General features: G+C 39.3%; 2 protein-coding genes across 4 annotated transcripts; one reads left to right on the top strand and one right to left on the bottom strand.

Annotated features, from left to right (window-relative positions):
• Positions 1 to 1,393: 1,393 nt before the first annotated feature.
• On the top strand, positions 1,394 to 26,844 carry RTCA (RNA 3'-terminal phosphate cyclase). Of its 3 annotated transcripts, none has more exons than XM_080800691.1 (11): positions 1,394 to 1,651; positions 1,742 to 1,842; positions 3,739 to 3,960; positions 9,570 to 9,693; positions 10,090 to 10,148; positions 11,722 to 11,863; positions 12,440 to 12,564; positions 14,527 to 14,585; positions 21,073 to 21,167; positions 23,319 to 23,423; positions 26,497 to 26,844. In XM_080800691.1, the coding sequence occupies exons 3-11, from the start codon at positions 3,842 to 3,844 to the stop codon at positions 26,596 to 26,598; spliced, it is 930 nt and encodes a 309-aa protein (XP_080656817.1). In that variant the 5' UTR covers positions 1,394 to 1,651; positions 1,742 to 1,842; positions 3,739 to 3,841; the 3' UTR covers positions 26,599 to 26,844. The 3 variants fall into 3 exon arrangements, with proteins under 3 accessions (XP_080656817.1, XP_080656819.1, XP_080656818.1); XM_080800693.1 differs by having other exon boundaries at positions 1,434 to 1,651; positions 3,817 to 3,960; XM_080800692.1 differs by lacking the exon at positions 1,394 to 1,651 and having other exon boundaries at positions 1,746 to 1,842; positions 3,802 to 3,960.
• LOC308340714 (transcription factor BTF3-like) lies at positions 21,222 to 21,631 on the bottom strand (the record flags this gene model as incomplete). Its single annotated transcript, XM_080800054.1, has 2 exons — positions 21,222 to 21,225; positions 21,273 to 21,631. The coding sequence occupies 2 exons, from the start codon at positions 21,629 to 21,631 to the stop codon at positions 21,222 to 21,224; spliced, it is 363 nt and encodes a 120-aa protein (XP_080656180.1).

Genomic DNA, 26,844 nt, shown 5'->3' with positions numbered 1-26,844 from the left:
CCACCTTTCTTTAAAAAAAAAAAAAAATTCTGATTATCTCTTGCCTAGATTATTACACCATTGTCATTTTTCTCTTCAGCCTCTTAGCCCTATTTACCCTCCACACACTGTCAAAGTCAACATTCTAAAATGCAAATATGACTACTTCCCTGATTAATATCTTATGGCTAGTCCCTGATATTACAGTGTCTCAGATTTGGTTAAGTATATAGAGTATGTGTTCCCAGAACATATCTGTCACAAAAGTGGCAGGATAATCTCTTAGGATTAGTTATTGGGATTAGGAAACAATGGTAGTTACATCAGATCACCCAGGTTCATGTTCCAGTCTTCTAGTTAGCAACTGTGTGGACTTGCAGCAAATTTTTAACATATGCAGTTGTAAAGCAGAGGTAAAAACACTAAGTACTTCAACAGGTTGTGAATGCATGCAGTGCATGACACTCAAGCAAATGCCCAATAAATGTTGTCTGTTATTGTTGTGGTTTACCATCTTCTAATTTCTGTGCCCTCCTATTTAACTCGAAGATTAGTATATGTTAAATATTATTTATATTACCATTGAGTATAACGTTGTAATTGATTACTTCTTAATGTCCTAAATATACCTCCAGTAACCTCATGGTAGAAGCTGCCCTACTCTTCTTTGCTTACCTAGAGGCTTGCATATCATCGGATACTCAGTTACTGCAGGAACTAGCCACAAGCAGAATCAAGAAGTTGACCGTTTTTTTCTGCCATCGTCTGAGGTGAATGACGTTAGTTCAACTGTCATGAACTTGCCCTTGCTCTTGGACAAGGTGATGTAACTAGTTTTTTAGAGCATTATACTACTGATACCAATTCTGCCCTTTCCCACCCATTCCCAAATAAATCATGCTTCAGAAGAGAAAAAGAACGCTACTACTACTACTACTACTACTACAATACTACTACTACTACAATACTACTACTACCACTACAATACTACTACTACTACTACTACGCACAACCCTGTGACCAATGACGGGCTCACAGGTATTAAGGGGCCGTCTGCAGAAGAGGCAAACGCGACCAGGGAGAAGGTGGTCTGTGCATTGCAGGATCCAGACCTTTCTTCCAGCTTCAGCTCTAAAATTCGTCAGCTCTGGATACAGCAGGATCCTTGAGAAAAGAGATAAACACCGATGTTTGCAGAAGCCCGCGAGACAACCGGTGAATCCAGTTTGAGTTTCTTCAGCCTGCGTGTTTTGCCGTGCTAGGGGGCTGGTGTTTTCAAGCGACGAATCTACTGCGGAGCCCCAGGGTGCCTCCCAAGCCGCCGCCGCTTCTCCGGGAGAGCGTCGGATTTGACGGCATCTTTTGGGCACCGCCTCTACAAGGTCCGTGGCGCGCACGCGTACTGCCGCTGGGCCGGGAGATCCCGGGTCCCCGCGCGGAGTGTCGGGGTTTGTTTCAGCTGCTTCCGGTTTCCCGGGAGCCGGCGCCGCCTTCGTGCTTCCGCAAGCCCCCGCGGTCCCAAGCGGGGACGGAAGTTTCGGAGCTGCGGGGCCGGGGCGAGCCTCTTTTCTTCCTCCCATTCCGGCAGAGGCCTTGTCGCTGCGGGCCGGACCGCAGGGCGCCTCCGATGGCGGGTCAGCGGGTGGAGGTGGACGGCGGAATCATGGAAGGGGTGAGTGCGGGGCAGGGCCGGTGGCGTAGGGAAGCGAGCTTCCCTGTCTGATGATGTTCTTTCTCTCCTCTCCCACCACACCCTTGGCAGGGCGGCCAGATCCTGAGGGTGTCTACAGCCCTGAGCTGTCTCCTGGGCCTCCCTTTGCGGGTACAGAAGATCCGAGCCGGCCGCAGCACGCCTGGCCTGAGGTGAATCGGGGCGCTGGGGGGCGGGGCTGCGGGACTGGGGGATGCGGGTGAGCGAGCGCCGGGCAGGGGAGGGGGGCGGGCTGCTGTTTCCGGGCCTGGGGTTTGGGTCGCCCTGTGTGGCTGGGGAATTGGCAGCCCGGGTGTGATGCTTGTTAGAACCGGCCCCAAGGTTGAGGAATTTGAAGCCAGCCTCAAGGCTCCGGGGCACCATGCTCCAGCTGGGGCGGTTAGCGGTAGTAGGGGCTGTGCGATCTTGACAGCCTGAAGGGGCAAGTTGAGAAAATAGGCCCACGTTCATTCTATATAGCTAAAGTTCTCTAGTCTCCTGATGAGTTGTCTTTTAAATGTTTTCTCCCGTCATTGGGCTTATTAAGTACCTGGAGAGGTTGCGGCAAAGGGGAAGAGGGTTCAGGACAGCACAGCCGGGAGGGCGGGAGGAAACCCCACTTTTTAACCAGTGTATTCTCTGCTGCTGCACATTTTAGAATCATAGCTCAGTCTAGTACCCGAACATATTATTCTAGCTTATATTCAGACCTCTAAGAAGTTACGAGTACAATCAGAACTACCAGTTGTGGACAAGGAAACACGTTGACCCTTGAACTTGTTTCATTCTGTCTGTGAAACCAAGCAGGTCAAGTTTCAGGTATAGGCACATATTAGAAGGGGACCCAGGTTGAAGCCAAACTGATTCCTTTGGACATTGTAATAGATGAGCAGTCTCTTGGTCTTTTATTTTATCCACATTCCATTTTGAAATTATTAAAAGGCAATTATTAATGTGTGCAAACATTAATTACCTTAGTCACACCAGTTGTTTGCAGCAATCAATTTCACCAGAAGGAAAATCCAATTCATTAAGAATGTGTTAGGTACTTCATTAGTTTGCTAGAGCTGCCATAATACCAGACTGGGTAGCCTAAACAACAGAAATATATTTTTCTCAGTGTTCTGAAGCCTGCAGGTCCAAGATCAAGGTGCTGGCAGGGCTGGTTTCCTCTGAGGGCCATATGGGAAGATTCTTTCCAGCCTCTCTTCTTGGGTTGGACATGGCCCCACTCTTTCTGCCTCTTCACATGGTCATCCTTATGTGCATGTGTACCCCTGATGTCTCTGTATGTCCTAATCTCCTTTTATAAAGATACCACAGAGAATAGATTAGGGCTTACCCTAACTGCCTCTTTCTTTTCGTTTTTTAAGATTTTATGTTTAAGTAATCTCTACACCCAATATGGGGCTTGAATTTACAACCCTAAGATCAAGAGTACCATGCTCTACTGACGCAGCCAGCCAGCTAGCCAGCCAGCTGTCCCCCGTCTCTCTTTTTTTTTTTTAATTTGTTTATTTGACAGACAGAGATCACAAGTAGGCAGAGAGGCAGACAGAGAGAAAGGGGGAAGCAGGCTCCCCGCTGAGCAGAGAGCCTGATGTGGGCCTCGATCCCAGGACCCTGGGATCATCACCTGAGCCGAAGGCAGAGGCCTTAACCCACTGAGCCACCCAGGTGCCCCTGTCCCCCATCTCTTTTTAACTTAATCACCTCCTTAAAGGCCCTAACGCCAAATAGAGTCAGAATCTGAGGTATTAGGAGTCAGGGTTTCAACATAAGAATTTTGGAAGAACACCATTCAGCCCATAACAGGTTCCATAGATTATTCAATGACATGCAAGTGAGATTGGTGGCCCTGGGATAGGTTTTCAGCTTTCCTCTCTGTACACTTCTCATTTGCAACAGTGCATCTATGTATGTGCTTTTAGCTAAAGTAAGTGGTTTGGAAGGAACCAAATGATGCCTTCAAGCAGGTAGTCTGGGTCCCTAAAAACTCAAAAGAAGCTCTGACACTGAAGATATGGCACTTGTTGTGGTTAGACCTTGCTCTTTTCTTGCCATTGCAGTTTTATAAATGGGTCATAAAATGTGGGGCTATAGGCAGTCTGAATGCACACGTTTTGATGCAGTATTATGACCTGAAGGCCTCAACATTTATCTGGACTGGAAATGATTCGAGATTTGTGTGATGGGCAATTGGAGGGGGCAGAAATCGGCTCGACAGAAATAATGTTTACACCAGAGAAGATTAAAGGTGGAATCCACACAGCAGATACCAAGACAGCAGGGTATGTATCACTTATCTTCCACTAAAGTATGGGTTTTAGAGTTAGACCTGGATTCAGGTGCAGGTACCACCTACCATTACTAGACAAGTTGCTTAACTTCTTTGGGCTTTAACTTCTTCACTTTTATTTTTTTGTTTTATTTTATTTTAAAGATTTTATTTATTTATTTGACAGACAGAGATCACAAGTAGGCAGAGAGGCAGGCAGAGAGAGAGAGAGAGGACGAGGCAGGCTTCCCGCTGAGCAGAGAGCCTGATGCGGGGCTCGATCCCAGGACCCTGGTATCATGACCTGAGCTGAAGGCAGAGGCTTAACCCACTGAGCCACCCAGGCGCCCCACTTCTTCACTTTTGAAATGGAGATAAAACACTAACCTTTTAGGGACAGAGATGATGTAGTTTTGGGTATCTAATTGCTTATTAATTGTAGCTATTAAATCTAGAATTTTCCTTTGTGCATGGTATAGCCTGTTTGTTTCTTTTTATTATTTAGAAACGGACTGTGGGAAAATGACCAAGTTTTTATGCTCTGTAGTAAGAGTAGTTTTTGCATTGTATGTAGCCTGTCTAGTTCTTGGCTTGCTGCTAATTATGGACCATATTCTACTATTAGTCTAGGTATTTTTGTTGTCTTTTAATAGATACTTATGCTACCCTGTTTAGAAATGTTTAGATCTGATCTTGGGGTTCCCCCTCCCTTTGGAAAATGGATATTTAACAATTAAATTGAGACTTTATCCTTTTCCAAGAATTCCTCCTTTTATTGATAACACACAGAGAGCACATTTTTTGTTTTCTGAGTTATTTGGCTGATTGCTATTGTAAACCACATCGTTTTACCAAAATCCTATTTTTACTGGGAAATTTGATAAAATAAGAACTAGTGATATAAACCTGATGCTACTTTGTATCAGAAACTGTTTTAATAGATTTTGATTATTTTAGTTTATGAAAATGTTTAGTGGGCACCTAGGTGACTTAGTCAGTTAAGTGGTTAAGCGTCTGCCTTCGGCTCAGGTCATGATTTCAGAGTCCTGGGAAGAAGCCCTGAATCAGGCTTCCTTCTCAGTGGGGAGCCTGCTTCTCCCTTGCCTTCTGCTCCCCCTTCACCCCCCACCCCCACCCCATGCTCTCTCTCTCGCTCTCTCAAATAAATAAAATGTTAAAAAAAAAAAAAAAGAAAATATTTAGTGATAATTGAGACTTGGGTATGGTTTGAATAGACCTCTGTGAAAAGGGACCTGCTGCCAGGCCTAAGGTGAGGTTTTCCGACTGAGAACTTTCTAAGAGGATTAAGGAATTTTGAGGTATCTTACTTTATAGCCAGTTTGTTACTTTGAATATTCTCCTATATAGAAAGGGGGGGGAAGTTAGATAGTTAACCACCTATCTAAAGATTAAAACAGAATTACAGAATTTTGAAGCTGCCAGAGGGAAAATAGAAACCATGTATTTCCAGTTCTTCTTCCACTTTGTGAATGAGAGAATAAAGAGCCTCTGGGGTTGAGTGATTTACCCAATGTCATGGAGTCAGGGACAGAACTAGATCAGAGTGTAGGCCTTCTGGCTTCTAACCCACTAGACTATATGGAAAATGAGTTTAAAGTTGCAAATCCAGCTCCATTCATGAGACTTAAACTAAGCTTTTTCCTAGCAAGAAAACTCATCTTACTTATTCACATTCTAACATTTTTATCTTACACTGTGATTATAGTATCATGTGTTTTCTCAGGTGTCTACCCTTGTTTTTGCAATTTCTTACTTTCCTAAAGTGAAGGTTTTCTTTTTTTTTAAGATTTATTTATTTGTTTATTTATTTGAGAAAGAGATGGAGATAGCAAGATTGCATGGTGGTGAGGGAGAGGCAGACTCTCTGCTGAGCACGGAGCCCAATACAGGGTTCAATCCCAGGACTGCAGGATCATGACCTGAGCCTAAGGCAGACACTTAACCAACTGAGCCACCCAGGTGTCCCTGAGGTTTTCTTTACTATTCTTACAATCTGATTTTATCTGTGAAGAGGGGAAAGCACTTTAAATTTTGGGGTCCTCGGAGGGAATAAACACTGAGAAATTAAGTAGTGTTAACCTTATGGTTTGCTGTGAACTAAACATTTCCAGGTTTTTTCACTTGCTCCTCACTTAACTCCTTAAGAACAGGGATTATGTTGTATATGTTTTCTCTTATAATACCTAATATGTTACGCAGTCAGTAAATGAAATGCGTTGTCAGTGACAGAGACTGTTTATTTCAGTACATGTGCATTGTTAACATGAGGTTAAGTAAAGGTCTGTCTTTTGGTATTAGAGGCCATGTCTAATCTGTACCACAATCTGTATGAATGTGACAGCTCATGTAGATAATCTGACCAAGGGTTTCATTTTATAAAATACTGCATATTCTAGAATTAATTCGTGTGATTTCTCACATTATTTTACTATAATGATCAGAGGTGAGTTACAGCAAGGATTATTTCCTTTAAACTTACTTCAATGTAAATTATTCAGCTGTCAGTCTTTGTAAAAGATTATTCCATCATATCATAAACTCCATGATGGTAAGTACTATATCTTGATATCTGGAACAATGCCTTGTGCATGGTAGAGATTCAGATGTAATTATTTAAGTATTTCTCTACCTCGGCCTTGACTTGTGCGTGTAACTATCGGTCATTGTAGAAAAGTTATTACAATTTAATTGACTCTATTTTCTTCACTGTATTTTTAGGCTTTAGCTATATTAAATGGGTTTTCATAGATCGCACTTTTTTTTTTTTTTTAAAGATTTTATTTCTTTATTTGACAGAGAGATCACAAGTAGGCAGAGAGGCAGGCAGAGAGAGAGGAAGGGAAGCAGGCTCCCTGCCGAGCAGAGAGCCCGATGCGGGGCTCGATCCCAGGACCCTGGGACCATGACCTCAGCCGAAGGCAGAGGCTTTAACCCACTGAGCCACCCAGGTGCCCCTAGATCGCACTTTCAAGAATCCTTTTATAAAAACTATAAGAACAGTTTTATTTTAAAAAAATTCTTTTTTTACTTCTATGTAACTTAAAGATCACATGACTAATGAGGTGGATTCAAACCTAGATTTGCTGATCATTTAAGGCCTGTTCCTTCTATGAAATACTGTCTTTCCTTTTATTTATTTATTTGAGAGAGAATGAGAGAGAGCAAGAATGAGAGGGGAAAGGTCAGAGGTAGAAGCAGACCTCCCCACTGAGCAGGGAGCCCGATGCGGTACTTGATCCTGGTACTCCAGTTTCATGACCTGAGCTGAAGACAGTCGCTCATCCAACTGAGCCACCCAGGCGCCCCAGAAATGCTGTCTTTAAGATTCAGGATCTCCTTAGTTACTGAGGTGTTTTGTTTTTTGTTTTTGTTTTTTAAGTAAGCTCTAGAGACACCTGGGTGGCTTAGTCAGTTAAGCATCTGCCTTAGGCTCAGGTCCTGGGGTCCTGGGATTGAGCCCCACATTGGGCTCCTTGCTCAGCAGGAAGTCTGCTTCTCCCTCTGCCTGCCACTCCCCCTGCTTGTGCTCTCTCTCTTTCTCTGACAAATAAGTTTTTTAAAAAAAATAAAGCAAGATCTACATCTAGTGTGGGGGTTGAACTCATGACCCTGAGATCAAGAGTTGCATGCTTCCAAGAACCATAAGATACCTGGGAATAAACCTAACCAAAGAGGTAAAGGATCTATACTCGTGGAACTACAGAACACTCATGAAAGAAATTGAAGAAGACACAAAAAGATGGAAGACCATTCCATGCTCTTGGATCGGAAGAATAAACATTGTTAAAATGTCTATACTGCCTAGAGCAATCTGTACTTTTAATGCCATTCTGATCAAAATTCCACCGGTATTTTTCAAAGAGCTAGAGCAAATAATCCTAAAATTTGTATGGAATCAGAAGAGACCCCGATTTGCTAAGGAAATGTTGAAAAAGAAAAACAAAACTGGGGGCATCATGTTACCTGATTTCAAGCTTTACTACAAAGCTGTGATCACCAAGACAGCATGGTACTGGCATAAGAATAGACACATAGACCAGTGGAACAGAGTAGAGAGCCCAGATATGGACCCTCAACTCTATGGTCAAATAATCTTCGACAAAGCAGGAAAAAATATCCAGTAGAAAAAAGACAGTCTCTTCAATAAATGGTGCTGGGAAAATTGGACAGCTATATGTAGAAGAATGAAGCTCAACCATTCTCTTACACTGTACACAAAGATAAAATGGATAAAAGACCTCAACGTGAGACAGGAATCCATCAGACTCCTAGAGGAGAACATAGGTAGTAACCTCTTCGATATCAACCACAGCAACTTCTTTTAAGATATGTCTCCAAAGGCAAAGGAAACAAAAGCGAAAATGAACTTTTGGGACTTCATCAAGATCAAAAGCTTCTGCACAGCAAAGGAAACAGTCATCAAAACAAAGAGGCAACCCACAGAATGGGAGAAGATATTCACAAATGACAGTACAGACAAAAGGTTGATATCCAGGATCTACAAAGAACTTAAACTCAACATGCACAAAACAGATAATCATGTCAAAAAATGGGCAGAAGACATGAACAGACACTTCTCCAATGAAGACATACAAATGGCTATCAGACACATGAAAAAATGTTCATCATCACTAGCTATCAGGGAAATTCAAATTAAACCACATTGAAATACCGCCTTATACCAGTTAGAATGGCCAAAATTAGCAAGACAGGAAACAACGTGTGTTGGAGAGGATGTGGAGAAAGGGGAACCCTCTCACACTGTTGGTGGGAATGCAAGTTGGTGTAGCCACTTTGGAGAACAGTGTGGAGATTCCTTAAGAAATTAAAAATAGAGCTTCCCTATGACCCTGCAATTGCACTACTGGGTATTTACCCCAAAGATACAGATGTAGTGAAAAGAAGGGCCATCTGTTCCCCAGTGTTTATAGAAGCAATGGCCACTGTTGCCAAACTGTGGAAAGAACCAAGATGCCCTTCAATGGACAAATGGATAAGGAATATGTGGTCCATATACACTATGGAGTATTATGCCTCCATCAGAAAGGATGAATACCCAACTTTTGTATCAACATGGACGGGATTGGAAGAGATTATGCTGAGTGAAATAAGTCAAACAGAGAGAGTCAATTATCATATGGTTTCACTTATTTGTGGAGCATAATAAATAACATGGAGGACATGGGGAGATGGAGAGGAGAAGGGAGTTGAGGGAAATTGGAAGGGGATATGAACCATGAGAGACTATGGACTATGAAGAACAATCTGAGGGTTTTGAAGGGGGGCGGGTAGGAGGTTGGGGGAGCCAGGTGGTGGGTATTAAGGAGGGCACTTATTGCATGGAGCACTGGGTGTGGTGCATAAACAATGAATTCTGTTACACTGAAAAGAAAAAAAAAAAAAAAGAGTTGCATGCTTTACTGTCTGAGCCAGCCAAGTGTGCCCTCTCTTTTTTAATGGGGTGTTTTTAAACTTTAGACTTGAGGTTACATACCTGCCTTCCCAGTTGTCTGTGCTCAGCTCATTTTGATGTGTAGTAACACCATGTTCTTGAGACTTTAGAAAGAAAATGTGGCTAACCCTGTTTTGCCTTCTTCTTAGGAGTGTGTGCCTCTTGATGCAGGTCTCAATGCCCTGTGTTCTCTTTGCTGCTTCTCCATCAGAGCTTCGTTTAAAAGGTGGAACTAATGCTGAAATGGCACCACAGATTGATTACACAGCTATGGTAAGGGCCTTTGTTGTTGATGAACGAAGATGATCTCTCATGTATTCTTCTGAATCTCTATCTTCTATTTAACATATCCTGAGTGGTTTGTGTGCATACCTGTTCATTTCTTCATGGTGTCTACGTCTTTTGTGGGAGAGGGTAACGGATTGTGTGTAGATTTTGTGTTGTATCTTAGAACTATGTTCATAGTGAACAATTAAATGTTAAACTTTTAATTTTGGTTTATATATCAGTTATTTTATTTGAAAAATAGAACTCTCCTACGTATTTTTGTGTCAATATTTATCCATAGTGCCTTCTTGCCAGCTCAGTGCAGAGCACTTTTGTTTAATAAATATGCGTGTTGAATCAGTGAATATTTGTGGTTTAAGTAACAATAAACTGATTTTTCAGGTTTTCAAGCCAATTGTGGAAAAATTTGGTTTCAAATTTAATTGTGATATTAAAATGAGGTAAGTTACTTATTTGTTAGCCCTTCTACCCACTATTTATACTTAAAATTGTGAGAAAGTGAGACATTAGAGAATTATTCTGGAACCCACTACTTCTTATAGTAATTAGGAAATAGAGTTTGTAGGAAATAATTGTGCTTCCTGGGCTTAAAAACAGAAAGCAGCAGGGGGGCATGGGGACTTGAAAGCAGCCACATATGGTGTTTGCTTGTTTCTAGGAAGAAATATTTTCAAGGGAATCGCTACACTGAGGGACCTTCATGTCTGGTGTTATCCATGCTCAACACAGACTGAGTACTTTTTGTGTGCAGAAAGTGGATTAAGCATGGCAGGATCATAAAAGGGACTCTCCTCCACAATGCAAATCAGTTATTTTCCAAAGAAACACATTGATTTTTCAGATTATTTCTCTTCAAGCCTTCCCTTCTGCCACATCAAAACAAGGCCAAATTTCTTCATGAGGCATTTAAGTGTGCTACAGTCTTGGTCCATTGTTCCAGTTTACCTTTCTAGCTTCATTCCCTGCAACCCCACGCCCCATGTATTCTAACACACGTTTACTTGCTCTTTAAACCTACTCTGCCTTTGGGCTTTCATTTCTTTGTTCATGTTTTTCCTCTCCTGCTCTCTTAAAATCTAGAAATCCGGGGCACCTGGGTGGCTCAGTGGGTTAAGCCTCTGCCTTCAGCTCAGGTCATGATCTCAGGGTCATGGGATTGAGCCCCGCAACAGGCTCTCTGCTCAGCAGGGACCCTGCTTCCCTTCCTCTCTCTCTCTCTCTCTCTGCCTGCCTCTCTGCCTACTTGTGATCTCTCTCTCTGTCAAATAAATAAAATAAATCTTTAAAAAAAAAATCTAGAAATCCTATATTTTTTCATAGTGTAACCTGTAATTTCTTGTGTGAATTGTCTATGAGTGTGTCTCTGTTGGAATTCATATTTGCACCTCTCTTGTGGTCTTTTACAGCCTGGTGTGGTCTAGTAGGTTGTCTGTGCGGCCATGTATTTATCAGATGAAGAGCTCCTTGTGGATAGGAGTGCTGTTACTCTCTTCTTTATGTTGCCAGTGTCCTCTGTAGAATAAAGTGACACTCAGTATTTGAGTTATAATTTTGTTAGTGTTTAGCTACTTCAGTATTCGTCATATATTACTGAGGACCTCCTCCTTGCCAGATGTTATTTTAGCGCGCTGGAATATAGCAGGAACAAAACAGACTAAGTGCTGCTGTCAAGGAGTTTATATTCTAAAACAGCATGGTCAAAAAGAACTTTCTGCGTTGAGGGAAATGTTCCCTATCTGCCCAATATAGTAGTCACTAGCCACATACGACTGTTGAGCACTTGAAATGTGGCCAGTGTAACTGGGAGCTGAGTTTTAAATTACATTTAAATTTAAATGGTCACATGCAGTCTGTGACTACCATATTGGACAGCACAGATCCAAAACATTATTTGGAAATTTCAAACATGAACTATATGTTTGGAGATCATTCACATGTTATTTTATTATAAACGTTTAGCTTTATTTTTGTTGTACAAGCAGTTTATGTGAGTGTTTGTTATACTTTCTGTAGGGGCTACTACCCAAAAGGGGGTGGTGAAGTGATTGTCCGAATGTCACCAGTTAAACAGTTGAATCCAATAAATTTAACGGACCGTGGCTCTGTGACTAAGATATATGGAAGAGCTTTTGTTGCTGGTGTTTTGCCATTTAAAGTAAGTTGTCTGGAAGTGTATGTGGGTCTTGGTATTATGTCATATAAATTTTGAAATTATTAAAAGTACTCATTTTTTTTGAAGATTTTATTTTTAAATACTCTGTATGCTGAACATGAGCTAGAACTTAAACACTTGAGATCGAGAGTTGCATGCTCCAGTCCATGGGGTGCCTGGATGGCTTAGTTGGTTAAGTGTCTGCCTTTGATCCCAGGGTCTTGGGATTGAGTCCCTCATTGGGCTCCCTGCTCAGTGGGGAATCTGCTTCTCCCTCTCCCTCTATGCTCTGTTTCTCACTCTCTCTCCAGTAAATAAATAAAATCTTAAAAAAAAAAAAAGAGTTGCATTCTGTACTGACTGAGCCAGCCAGGTCCCCCTAACGCACATAATTTTTTAATGGATTTTTTTTCATTAAAAATTTTTCCTAAATATCTATGCTCTTACTCTTGAAAGTCTAGTTTTTATATAATGCACATAAAAGTTATTAATTATTGTATGCTCCTTTGAAGGCTTGAAAATAATTGTCAAAATAATCATTAATTTCTTTCATTCTATTTTTCTGTCTTGCCAAAATAGGTAGCAAAAGATATGGCAGCGGCTGCTGTAAGATGCATCAGAAAGGAGATTAGGGATCTTTATGTTAACATCCAACCTGTTCAGGAACCTAAAGACCAAGCCTTTGGCAATGGAAATGGAATAATGTGAGACAATACACTTTTTCCTGGGTACTGATTGAGAGCTCTGAAATAATTATCCTGTTTAAGTGAAAGATCTGTAGTTTTTCTCTTGAAATAGTACAGTTTTAAAAAGGCATATTTTTAAGGACATTCCTACCTAAAACAGCAGTATGATGAATTAAGACCATTATTTTATTCAGAATTTTTCTCTGGGTATGGTTTGCTTTTCATTACGTTTTAAGAGTTCTTTCACTCTTAAGCTAGCTCTTAAACTAATCAGAAGTTAGTCTCTGAAGCTGATCCTAAGAGAGACATTTCCAGTTGTTTTTCTGTACCTCAAATGTGAAGTCCATTGACTTGTAAATGTTAGATCTGGCAAAGATCTATTTAGAAAATAATTATATTAATTTAATTAGGAGTTATTGATTTAAATATAAAAATGCTTTAATCTTTTGAAGTATGAGAGTGTCTCTTGTGGATAAAAAGTATCTTTCAGAGTTTCTATTAAAGGATTTAAATGCATGTCCTACATTTGATAGTTCTATCTAAAAACTATAAAACAGGGTACTTGGGTGGCTCAGTGGGCTAAGCATCTGCCTTCGACTGAGGTCATGATCCCAGGGTCCTGAGATGGAGCCCTGCATCAGGCTCCCTGCTTGGTGGAATGCCTGCTTCTCCCTGTCTCTCTGCTGCTGCTCCTGTTTATGCTCTCTCTCTCTCTCTCAAATAAATAAAATCTTAAAAAAAAATAAAAGTAAAAACTAAAGCAAAACCAAACATTTCTGTAGAAAGATCTTTCCTTTTTTTAATTGAAGTGTAGTTGGCATTGAGGTGTATAATATAGTGATTTGACAATATGTTATGTTTTGCTCACCACGAATGCAGCTTCCATCTGTCACCTTATGATGCCATTACAATACCATGGACTGTATTCCCTATGCTATGCCTTTCATCCCTGTGGCTTACTCATTCCATAACTGGGAACCCTGTATCTCCCACTCCCCTTCTCCCATTTTGCCATCCCCCATCCCTTCCCCTTTGACAACCCTCAGTTTGTCCTGTATTTATGGATCTGTTTGGGCTTTTGTTTTTTAGATTCCACATATAAGTGAAATTGTGTGGTATTTGTCTCTCTTTGTCTGACTTATTTCACTTAGCACACAAATGGCAAGATCTCATTTTTTATGGCTGAATAATACTCTATTGTGTATATACATACCACATCTTTAGCTATTCCTCTATTAATGGACACTTGAGTTGCTACTGGCTTTGTAATTATTGGTAGATACATACTTATTGCCCTTTTGTTAATTGTTTTCTGGTTGTTTTTGTAGTCCTCTGTTTCTCTCGTGTTCTTCTCTTGCTCCCTTTGTGATTGATGACTTTTGGTAGTATTCTTTCTCTTGGTGTTTTCTTTATTTTCTGTGTACCAACATTTTAGTTTTGTGGTTTCCATGAGGTTCATATAAAACATCCTAAGTATATAGCAGTCTATATTAAGGGAGTGGGAGAGCCTGAGTGGGGAGAGAGGCAGAGGAAGGGGGAGAGAGAGATCCCAAGCATACTCTGCCCTGAGCTTAGAGCCCCATATAGAGCTTGATCTCCTGACCCTGAGTTGGTGACTGAAATCAAGAGTCAGATGCTCAACACACTGAGCCACCCAGGTGCCCCTCATAAAATACTTTATAGTGTAGTAGAAATGGTATCTTATTGTGGATGGCAGAACTTCAGGGAGAGTCATTCCTTGCATGTGAATCGATTAGAATCTAGTGTGACTTCTTGTTGGAAGTGCTGAAGAATACTGATGCTCTGATGAAGTTGGACTATGCTAGTTGTGCCGCTCCCTATATAAAGAATTTCACTTTTGGCAATTTACTAAATAGATCTAATTCTACATACTTAATAATCACTATTCCACTGTATTGTATTTGCATGTAATTTCAGAATATATCATAGATAGTAATACTTTCTTTTTTTCCTATATAGCATTATTGCTGAGACATCCACCGGCTGTTTGTTTGCTGGCTCATCGCTTGGTAAACGAGGTACGGATAAATGAATGGGGGTCCACAATTTCCAGTGCTAGTATAAAATTTTTTAATTATCTGTTAGGATTTGAATGTTATAGCATGATTGATGTTAAGTATAAAAAGATATGGTTAATAGATTATGTTTTAGAGTCAGTTAGATATTCAGTCTTTCTGCCAACTTTATACTTAGAAAAATTTCAAAATTATAGAAAAGTTGAACGGCTAATGAACATCCATCCACTGTTCTCCAAGACTTACCAGTAGTGAACTTTTAGCTGCAAGTTTGTGAATTTCTGAACTACTTCAATGTAAGTTGCAGATACTGTCTTACCCTTGAATAGTGTAGCACGGATGTCCGGAGAGTAATACCTAAGTAATCACAATAGCATTTTACAACCAGAGAATTTGTCTGTTATATTCAGATGTAACCAGTTGTCTCCAAAATATTTTTTAGAGCAGTGTTTTTGGTTTTTTGACCATTCAGCTAATTGGTCATGTCTACTTAATTTCTTTTCTTTTTTTTTTTTCTTTTTATTTTTTATTAACATATAATGTATTATTAGCCCCAGGGGTACAGGTCTGTGAATCACCATACTTAGTTTCTTTCCTACTACAGAATAGTTTCACCTTGCTTTTTCTTTCATGATACTGACATTTTGAAAAGTCCAGGTCATTTTCTCATAGGATTTCCCACAATTTGGTTTTGTCTGATTGTCTCATGATTAGATATATTCAGGTGAAACATTTTTTGTAGGAATAGGTGACTATGTGCATTCCTTTGTATCATAACAGGGTAGGTGATAATGTCAGTTTGTCTTTTATTGATAAAGCTGGCTGTGATCACTTGGTTAAAGCAATGTCTTCCAGGTCTGTTGGCTATAAATCCTTTCCCTTTTTAAAAGTAATAAAGTCATCTAGGATAATACTTTGAGACCATTTGATTATCTTATTCCTCTACAGCTTTCATGCAGTGGTTTTAGTGTCTATTGGTGAATCTTCCCTGCATTAGTTATTACATTGGTGATTTCAAAAAACTGAATACTTTTGTGAAAGGGAAGTGTAGTTAAGATTTAGTATATTTGGGAGAGGAGATACATGTATACATTGGATAGTAATATTTGAAGTTACTTTTGCCACTGAGGTCACTTCTAGTTGGACTCCTTGTTACTTGTGTGGTAGCTGCTTACTTTATTGCTGCTTTGTAGATCTTTAAAAGGTACTTACTCTTGCAGTTCTGTTTAACCACATTTATTACTGCGGAAAATAAAAAATTTCAGGTAAATCTTAGTCTGCTCACTTGGTAGATGTAGATACCAGTTGGGTATCAGATCTTATGAACATAATGGAATAAGTAAAATCATAATGACATAATGAATATGACATAACTGAATTCTATTTAAAACTGTGCTATATAAAGTGTGATTGGTGGACCGCAGTGTATCAGCATCATCTCAGAATTTGTTTGAAATACAAGTTTGGTGGTTTATTTCATACCTATCAAATTAAAATCTCTGGAATTTGGGCCCAAGAATCTGTTTTAACAAGCTCACTGGAGCCATCAGAAAAGATGAATACCCAACTTTTGCATCAACATGGATAGGACTGGAGGAGATTATGCTGAGTGAAATAAGTCTAGCAGTGAGAGTCAATTATCATATGATTTCACTTACCTGTGGAGCATAAGGAATAACACGGAGGACATTGGGAGATGGAGAGGAGAAGGGTGTTGGGGGAAATCGGAGGGGGAGACAAACCATGAAAGACTGTGGACTCTGAGAAACAAACAGAGTTTTAAAGGGAAGGGGGTGGGGGGATGGTGGGTATTAAGGAGGGCACATGTTGCATGGAGCACTTGGTGTTATATGCAAACAATGAATCATGAACACTACATCAAAAACCAATGATGTGTTGTATGGTGACTAACATAACACAATAAAAAATAAATAAGTAAGTAAATAAATTTGGAAAAAAAACAAGCTCACTGGATACTTCTGACGTACAATGAAGTTTGAGAAGTAGTGATCAAAAATACATTTAGAGTATGCCAATTACTTGTTAGATATGGGGAGGAATCAACATGGGTAGTGAACAACATTGATTCTTCCCTGTACCTAACAGTCTTGAGAAAGCAAAGATAATGAAAAATATAAAGCAGGGACTAGAATCCCGTGTAATATGTGATAAGTGCTGGACAGACATTGGGTAGAATATGAGTTCATTGGGTACCAAGATGTGCCAGGTAGTGTATTCTGTGGTCATAGTGGAAGAGCCACTGTCCTGCTTCCTGGCTTAGTCTGGCAGAGGAGACAGGACAGTACGATTTTGCTATTCCCGGGGTACCATAGGAACACAGGGGAAGAACAGCTAATTCTCCTTTGGGGGCTGATTGACTCCAAATCTGGCTTCTGCCATTCAGCGATCCTCCAAAGGGTTCTATAGATAAGTAGAAATTAGCCAGATGACAAAGTGAGCTAAGGAGGAAGGACACGGGACAGTGCTGACATAAAAGAATTGTATTCTCTTTTTAGGCAGTACAACCAAGTATGACAGATACAGGATCTGGAGTGGGGGAGTGGAGATGAGGTTAGAGAGGTTTACAGAGGCCAGATGTTGAAGCACTTCATAGGCCATGGAAAGGACTTTGAGTTTCATCATGAAAACATAAAGATTTTACAGAGGAATGTAATATCAGATCTTTAGAAGGATAATTCTGATAGATACGTGGAGGATAAGAAGAAAACCATTTTGGAGGCAGGAGGACAAGACTGTTGTAGCTGTTCAGGTCAGAAATGGTGAGGGCCTATACGAAGGAAAGCGGTGACTGGGACTAGAGAGGGGAGTTCCGATAACAAGGGTATTAGGACGGGGAGTAGATATTTGGTGACCAGTTGCATATGGGAAGTGAGGAAGACTAGCTTGGCTAACTGGAAACATTTACAAATTGTGATATAGGAGGTCGAGTTAGTTTGCCAACGTAGACGATAGTTTTAGATATGTTGCATTGAGATTGTAAAGCGACCAGGACTCTGTTATCAGCAACACCTAGAATGAACTTTGCCGGCCAGCTCTGAAAAATGTCTACTATTCCATCAACACTTTTTCTTACTTTGTCATATGAGACCACTTTTACTTTGAAGTTGTCTTTGGACAATACAGTTTCAGAGTGCACAGTACTCATTTCTAGAGTTATAACAGAAGGAGGGAATGGATGATAGGGCAACATACTTGCTCAGAGTGACTGACTCCTGCTGGTGCTCTCCCTTGTTTCCTAGCAGGCATAGATGTCAAATGAGATGTCATTAGTTAATGTCAAGGCAGCTTGGGGTCTTATCGCTCAGCCTAGGTCGCATATATATTTAAGGATATCAGAGAGAATGTCGTAGCTTGCATTGTTCCCCTTCATTTCTGGTGGAGAAAATGTCCCCTTTCATTTCTGATTGAAATTAACTGGAACATTACCAGACCCTGAATGCTAACATCTAAGAGTTATTACCAGAAGCAACATTAGCTGCTTGTCCATGCCATTGGTTGTGGTTGAAACAGTAATGTGTAAACTAGTCATTTTTCACTGTCTCAGTCACTAAAACTAATTTGACCTTTATTTCCTTATCTATTGAGTGAAAGACTTAGCCTGGAGAATCTCTCAAGTCCTTCCAGCTATAACATTCTTTGATATAGCAAAAGTGCAATTTGGTTTTGTGTGAGAGTCCTGGGGCTTTGGATGGAGGCAGTGTGTTTTAACAGAGCACCAGACTGAGAATGAGAGGACGGAATATTCAGTCCCGCCATGATTCTGCATGGCAACTCTGGACTCTCCTTTCCTGAAAAATGAGACTGGACCACTAACTGTATGTGAGGATCTCTTCCAACTTTATATGATGGCAGCATGGACAGGATATATTTTGTCTTTACATTGTTGTGTATTCTTTGCTTGCTCTTGTTTTTCAGTTATGTTCTTTAAACATTTTTTTTTTAATTTTAATTTTAATTTATTTTTTTTTTAGAGGGAGAGAGAGAGTGAGTGGGGGAGAGGAGCAGAGGGAAAGGGAGAGAGAGAATCTTAAGCAATATGCTCCATCTCACAACCCTGAGATCATGACTTATGCTGAAATCAAGAGTCGGACGCTTAGCCGCCTGAGCTGCCCAGGTGCTGCTAAGTTAGTTATGTTCTTTGCTATGGTGGCCCAGTGGTCAGCTAAGATGACTTGTGCCTCTGGTTAATCAGTCCCTGTTTCCTGTGTGTGGAAATCACCCAGGTTAGAGTAAGCACTTTCCTTCCCTCCTTCAGTATGTGTGGTAATTCATGGCATCCCTCTAATGTCCTAAAATCAATCCTTTGGCCTTCTCTTTTTAATCTATAACCATTTTGTAATATTGTCCTTTTTATAAGCTAGAAAACACCCAAATCACTGAATGTGAATTTTAATTTGCTGTTACAAACCATCAAAATTGAGACCTTTTTAAGAAATACGCAAAATACTAGATGATTTTTGTCCATAGAAAAGCATTAACATTTCAGAGGAAATTAGGGTTTTGCTCTTTTGTGAAGAATAGTACTAATAAACAGATTTCTCATATATACTTCATTTTGTTGAGTTGCCACAGACCTCTAGTAATAGCTGGTAATGATGTAGATCCACTTGTACCGTTATTCATTATCAAGGCAGCTGGGTGAGAGGGAGTGCGAACAGCTCTGGGAAATACTTCACCGCTTGGCAGAGAAATCTTAGCCCATCTGCTGCTCACTAATACTGCCAAGCCAGAAATTCTTTCCTTCTCCCTCATCCTCTGTGCAAATTTTAGCCATTCTTCAAGAACTCACATTGAGTCCTTTATGCTCCATGAAACATTCTCTAATTGTTCTAGAACCTATAGTCTTTTCCTTTTCTGAACTTTCATTGGGGATATAGTTTATACCTTACAGTTTAGTACCTGCTTATCCTCTGATTCTCTAATATATGAGTATTTTCTTATGTTGCCTTACCAAAGGAACCAGTTACTATTACTTAGTGGTGGGACACACATACTAGGTACTCAGTATTAACTTATTATTAATAGTTTATAATGAACCAGTCATGGTAATATGTGCTTTATAAATATTACCTCTAATACCTGTAACAACTTTGCAGCTTTTATCATCTCCATTTCCATCTCCACTTGGAAGAGGTTGAGTAGTTGAGATTCATACCACATGTTCCAAGTCACTTCATTCAGTTATGTACTTGACTGATGGATATTGTGAAGATATTTATTATATATAGTAACCATTGTAAGGAAAACTAGTTAAAATTTTGAAAATTCCACTTTTCTGGGAAATCTTACTGAGGCATATATGTAATCAAATGAATTTCCAAATATAAAATAGAAATAAAAACCTACCACATTCTCATGCCTTAAAAGACATTTTTATTTGTAGCCAGGGGCTTCTTCTGGTTTAAAGTAAATACTTTAAAAGAATCATTTGAGGGGGATCTGGGTGGCTCAGTCGACTAAGCAGCTGACTCTTGATTTCAGCTTGGGTCATGATCTCAGGGTCCTGGGATCCAGTCCTGGGTCAGGCTCTGTGCCCAGCAGGGATTCTGCTTGGGATTCTCTCTCTCTCTCCCTCTGTACCTCCCCTGCTCATTCTCTCTTTCTCTCAAATAAATATACAAATCTTTAAAAAAAATCATTTGATATTCTACTACTTTTGACAGCCTTATTTTGTATTCAGCATTGTATAAAGATTTGGGGCATGTGGAGAAGCAGGGAGTAGGGGATGGCGATAAATATTCTGTCTTATTTTCAAAATAAGATAATGCCTGTTTAAATCTTAAAGGAATAAAATTTTACAATATTTAATATGAGAATTTTTTTGATATGAGAATTTTTATCTGTTCTTCCTTAGATGAAAATTAATTCTGACTTTTAAAAAATCCTTTAGTTCTAATAGAATTGCCTGCAGACTAATTATAACACATATAAACTGCAAATTTAAAATTTTGAAGTTGGGGCATAGTATTATGGGATCATAACTTGGTTATAAATTGGTTTCATAATTTGTACTTTTTTTAAAAAATTTTTAAAGATTTATTTATTTATTTTGAGAGAAAGTGTACAAACGGAAGGGGCAGAGGAGAAAGAGAGACAATCTCCAGCAGACTCCATGTTGAGTGCAGAGCCCCATGTGACCCCGAGATCATGACCCCGAGATCATGACCTGAGCTAAAACCAAGAATCAGACACTTAACCAACTGAGCCACCCAGTCGCCCCTCATAATTAGTACTTTTAAAACAGGGCCAAAGCAGCCTGGTTTTTCCTCCACTAGGTTCATTTAAAGATACAAATGATTTGCCTGTGCTAAGCTCCCAGAAGACTAAGTATTTTAAAGGTCTTATCCTAAAAATTGCATTGGGTGAATGCAGAGGCCTAAAAAAATGTTATACCAGTGCTAACTGGGATATATTAATTCAACTTTCTGCCTCTTCATAATTTAGTTTTTTCCCATCATGTCTGTCATAGGTGTAAATGCGGACAAGGTTGGAATTGAAGCTGCTGAAATGCTCTTAGCAAATCTCAGACACGGTGGTGCTGTGGATGAGTATCTGCAAGACCAGGTAAGCATGCTTGCAGAAGAGAGACCTTGTAGATCCAGAACTTTATCATCATCATCATCTTCTCCGGTAGCGAGTGGTGCTTTTCCATCCACAGATTGTTTGGGCAGAGCTTCAGCCAGTCTTCTTAAACTAGTCAGACTGTCTGCACCAAGTTGGTTTAAGATACTGGGTAGCATTTCTGTCAGTTGCTTTGTCTCAGCATGGCCTGTAATGGTGAAAGTGTTTGCTGCCAGCGATGCCTGAACTTTGGGGTTGTTAAAGTGGATCACTGTTCCTTGGTTTGTGAACATATTCACTTCTTCAATACCAGAGATATTGTTTACCCCTAACTTCTTTAAGGAGAACTGAAGTTTTTTATCATCTGCTGTAGCAGTTCTATGAACCACCCTCTTCTTTTGGCGAGCAGTTCCTTTCCCACCAATGCGCACTTGTGCTTGCAGTTTGGCGAGTTTCTCCTGGTTCATGATAGTTTCTTTCATCTTGTTGGAGCGGAAATGGGACCGCATGGGGAACTAGGGTTGGAGCTCAGGGGGTCTCAGGTGGACCAGCTGAGATAGGTCTGAATATAAATTTTAATCATTGACTTAATCATTGACTAATTGACATGTCCTAGTTCCAGTTTTTAAATGTTCTGGAATTACATACCTCACATTTCAGTTTTCAGCTTGACCTGGCTACAGCATTTGGCCCAACGGATCGCTCTTTCCTTCTTGAAATATTTTCCTCACGTGCTTTCTTTTTTTAATTTTTAAATTTTTTAGAGTCGGTAGTGGGTGCAGAGGGAGAGGGAAAGAATCTTAAGCAGGCCCACACCGAGGACAGAGCCCGACACGGGACTGGATCTCACAACCCTGAGATCATGATCTGAGCCAAAATCAGGAGTTGTATGCTGAACCAGCTGAGCCACCCAGACACCCCTCTCACTTGCTCCCTGAAACATTATTATCTTTCTTTTCTCCCTGGCTGTGTATTCTAGTCCTTTTGCTAGTTTGTTATTACTATTGTTTTCATCTTCTCAACTTCTAAATTTTGGAGAATCCCTAGGCTTAGGCTCATGCATCTTTTCTGTATCTATATTCACTTCCTCAGTTGTTTTGTCCAGTGTCACAGCTTACGTACCATCTGTATACAAACAGCTCCCAAATTTATATCATTGGCTCAGGCTTTTCTCCTTAACTCCAAATTCATATCCCTTGTACCTATCAGTATTTTCACTTGGATGTGTCATAGACCTCTGAAACTTAACATATCTACTTACATGGAGAGATACTGGTGAATGTTTCCAAGTAAGATCTTTTTATGGTCCACTGTCTTAATAGATTTTCTTTTTTTCTACCACACCTTTTTCTCCTTAATCTCAAATCAGCAATCTTTATTTAAAAATATACTCTTCAGGATTTCTTAACCAGTTTCTTCTTTCTTTCTTTCTTTCTTTTTTTTCTTTTTTAAGATTTCATTTTTAAGTAATCTACACTCAGTGTGGGGATTGAACTCACAACCCCAAGATCAAGAGTTGAATGCTTCTCTGAGCCAGCCGGGCGCCACCCCCCACCCACTGCTTTAACTAGTTTTTAAAGACAATTTCCCTTGTTTCTAGTCTTTTCTTACTCTGGTGTACTCTATACTCCCAGTAATTCTGTATTAGTGTATTTTTTTACCTGTTAAAATGTAATTTTAGAGAGTGGAAGAAGTTTGTCATATTCCAGCTTGTAGAGACAGTTGGTCTGATTAAATAGATTAGCTTTTAACTCTATATGTTATTCTTTTTTTTTTTTTTTTTTTTTTTTTTTTTTTAAATATGGAACGCTTCACGAATTTGCGTGTCATCCTTGCGCAGGGGCCATGCTAATCTTCTCTGTATCGTTCCAATTTTAGTATATGTGCTGCCGAAGCGAGCACTCTATATGTTATTCTTAAACAGTAATTTTAGAAAACCTATGTTAACAACTGCTGCTAAGCATTTCTCTATGATACCACAGACTGTAGGTGACACAAGTTTTCTATCATCTTCAGAATGATAATAGAAAGAAGTAGAAATTCATTTAGCTCTTTTGATTTCTAATAGTATTTTCATGTGGTAAGGAGTAGAATTTTAACTTCAAATACTAGTAAATGTGTGAAATTTTTCTCCTTTGTTCTTTTTTTTAATAGCTAATCATTTTCATGGCATTAGCCTGTGGAGTTTCCAGAATAAAAACAGGACCAGTTACACTCCATACACAAACGGCTATACATTTTGCTGAGCAACTAGCAAAGGTGAGTATTCATTCCATTAACGAGAGTAATTGATTTTTACTGTAGCCAGTTTTGAGTCAGGTTGTAGTAGACAGAAAGTTTAATGATAATCATAATTCCTGTCACTCACCTAGTCCTTCCCGTGTAGCAGACATTGAGCTAACTCAGCAATTTACTTGCATCATCTTATTCTGCATAAGCATTTTATTATTTATTTAAAGATTTTATTTCTTTATTTGAGAGAGAGAGAGAGCAAGCACAGGCAGGGGGAAGGGCAGAGGGAGAAGAAGAAGCAGGCTCCCCACTGAACAGGGAGCCCAATGCGGGGCTCGATCCTAGGACCCTGAGATCATGACCTGAGCCAAAGGCAGAGGCTTAACTGACTAAGCCACCCAGGCTCCGCATATTTACTTATTTGTAAGGATTCATTTACTTATTAGAGAGAGCACAAGAGCTAGGGGGAGGGGCAGAGGGAGAAGGAGAGAGAATCTCAAGCAGACTCCCTGCCAAGTGTGGAGCCCGACAGGGGCTCAATCCTAGGACCCCAAGATCACAACCTGAGCCGAAATCAAGAGTCATACACTCATGAACCATCCAGGTGCACCTCTGCATAACCACTTTAGATGGCTGTTTATTAGTATTCCCATTTTCCATGGGAATAAAGTAAAGTAGAGGGATTCAATTAATTGCTCAAGACCATATAGTTTCTTAGTGGCAGAACTGTACTTTGAGTAAACCCAGGAAAGCATACATCAGACCCCACATGTGGTACTGCCTTACAGAGTAAGGATGTTTTGGTGAGAACTATGAAATCAAATCATAAGGGATTTATAATTGGCCATAAACTTAAATATTTATGTAATAATTTAAATGTTTCATTTTCTCATGATTCTGTGGTAGAATGGAATATTTGCTGAAATTTTCATACCAGCCCTCTTAACCTTTATAAGACTAAATTTACAGTTTTCAGTGAAATAAGATTTAGTATTGTACCTTTTTTAAAAAAATGACTTTTATGGTATCTTTTTTTAAAAAGTGACTAACACGTTTATCTCATCTGGAACTAATATAATTTCTTTATAGAAAATTTGAAAAATAAGGGGGAAAAAAAGTGCCATATTCCCTTTTGCTAGTAAAACCACTGTTGACCACTAGGTATTTTCCTCTTAAAAGTGTTTTCTCTTTGTACTTTTTTTACACTTAATGCATACAGCTTCATTTCTTGCCTTTTCCGATAACTTTGCATAGTTCCGTTTTGCTATAGTCTTTGTAATTTCATGAAGTGATATAAAATTTATGTCAGAATTTTATGAAGATGCTGACCTTAAGTAGTTTTAAAAATTATAAATCATACTGTTTTTAAAAAAAAGCCACTATAGACGTGTACTAAGCACAAAGTCACTGTTGCCCTACTCCCTCCCGTTTATTTGTACGATTATTAATAACATGGGACATAGATAAAGGGCACCTGGGGGGCACAGTCAGTTAAGCGTCCATCGCTTGGTTTTGGCTCAGGTTTTGATCTCACGGTTGTGAGATCGAGCCCCACATCAGACTCCACACTCAGTAGAGTCTGCTTGAGATTCTCTTTCCCTCTCCCTCTGCCCTTCCTGCTTGTGCTCTTTCTCTCTCTCTGTTTCTAAAATAAATAAGTCTTTAAAAAAAAAAAGAAAAGAAAAAAGCTTAGATAAATTTTGGTTCAATTGTAGGAAAAGGCTAAGAGGAATTAAAGGCAAATTATATTTGATGTCAAGAGATCGTTAGCTATATTTTTTATTTTTCCATTAATGCTGTATTTGTAATTGCTGTCTTTCTTTGTGGACTATGATCTCCTTGAGAGTAGGGACCAAGTTGTATTCATTTGATCTTCCGTTTTATAGTGCTTTGCATATAATAAACACTGACATGTTATTTGAAGTGAAAAGTACTGTGACCTGGCATTTATAGCTCTGGTTTCTTGTTCAACTTTGTTGTCTTGTAACTGAGGGACTTTGGGTGAGCTGCTTTATCTTTCTGTGCCTCTGTGCAGATAATTGATCTGTAAAATCAGAGACTGGTGCATAGTCCCTTAAGACTCCTTCCAAATCTAAATTTTCGTAGTTTTTAATATGTCTGTGTATAGGTTAGAAATGGTTTCCTTGACTGTTCCTATGTTTCATGTTTATATAATGCTTATAGTGTGAAAAAAATACATATGCATTTATAATTACATAAATAATTTGGCTATATAGCTCAGAATTCAGTGTGTATTCTTTCAGCAATAATTTTCAGTATTACTGTGTATCAGTACACTGCCACATAAAACTGAAACTGGAATAATTTGTGAATATTATTATTTGACAGGGCCCAGAGTGATGGTTTTCAAATGGTGTTTCATAGAATCCTAAGGTTTTAGGCACCCTTGAAATCTCTCTGCTACAAATTAAACCCACTCAGTTGTTTTGATTTTGATTGTTTTGTTAGAATGAACACAGTAGCTCTAAAAAAAAAAAAACATTTCCAGAATACAGTGATGGAGATCATATATTTCAAAGCCAAACTTGAATTAGTTAACAAGTCAAAAATAACACTGTTAAGCCAATAAAGATGAAGAGCCTCCCCCCACCTTCCTTCTCTGAACTAGATTTTTTTTTAATAGCATACTTAGGGAATTAAATTGGCAAGAAAAATTTGAGGGAAATTGAAAACTTGATACTTGACAAAATAAGAGGAGTATAAATGCTTCAGTGCCCTGTTTTAGAAAAAATTTAGGAAGTAGGTAGTGAAGGTATATTACGGTTAACAGTTGAGATTTTAAAAATGATAATTGACTAGCCTACAGATATCCTGGGATTTTGATTCAGTGGTTACGGAGTGGCTATACATTCTGGCAGAACTGCACAAGCATTACTACTGAACAAGAGTCATGGTTCTGGAACAAAATATTTTATATCCAGGCTACTGAATTTCTCATGAGTCATTTGATCTTTGTGCCTCTAGCTGCTTCAATAAAATGAGTTAGATATTAATTACCTGACTTTTTAAGTAGGATTTGTGGGCTCTCCTTTCATCCCTCCTCATATTACTTATATACTAAACACTTCTCTGGTTTCAGGCTAAATTCTCTGTGAAGAAATCAGAAGATGAAGAAGATGCATCTAAAGACACTTATATTATTGAGTGCCAAGGAATTGGAATGACAAATCCATATCTATAGGGTATTTGCCTTTTAAATAATACCTCAATGATGTATTGCACTAATTCGTAAATACTAGAAAACAATGAATAAGAAGTAACTTATTAAAGAACCTGACATAAGCATGGAGATGAAGTACAGAGTATTGTAGATTTGCTGAGAATTCTTCCTGAATCCCTGAATGTCCTCCTGAGATAAGGACAAGGAAATAAAAGAGCTGATGGATGTGTATGATAGCTGATTTCAGTATTAAAGTATTGAAATACA

The sequence above is a fragment of the Martes martes genome, assembly GCF_963455335.1.
Source record: "Martes martes genome assembly, chromosome: 4".
NCBI lineage: Eukaryota > Metazoa > Chordata > Mammalia > Carnivora > Mustelidae > Martes > Martes martes.
Note: the sequence above shows the minus strand (reverse complement) of the source record. Positions and strands in the feature narration are given on the sequence as shown.

Bases quoted from the DNA above. Each gene is read 5' to 3' on its own strand.
- RTCA (XM_080800693.1), top strand. From the start codon at position 1,607: ATGGCGGGTCAGCGGGTGGAGGTGGACGGCGGAATCATGGAAGGG. The intron at 12,565-14,526 runs GTGAGACAATAC...TTTCCTATATAG, and splicing joins GGCAATGGAAATGGAATAAT to CATTATTGCTGAGACATCCA. The intron at 14,586-21,072 runs GTACGGATAAAT...TGTCTGTCATAG, and splicing joins CTCATCGCTTGGTAAACGAG to GTGTAAATGCGGACAAGGTT.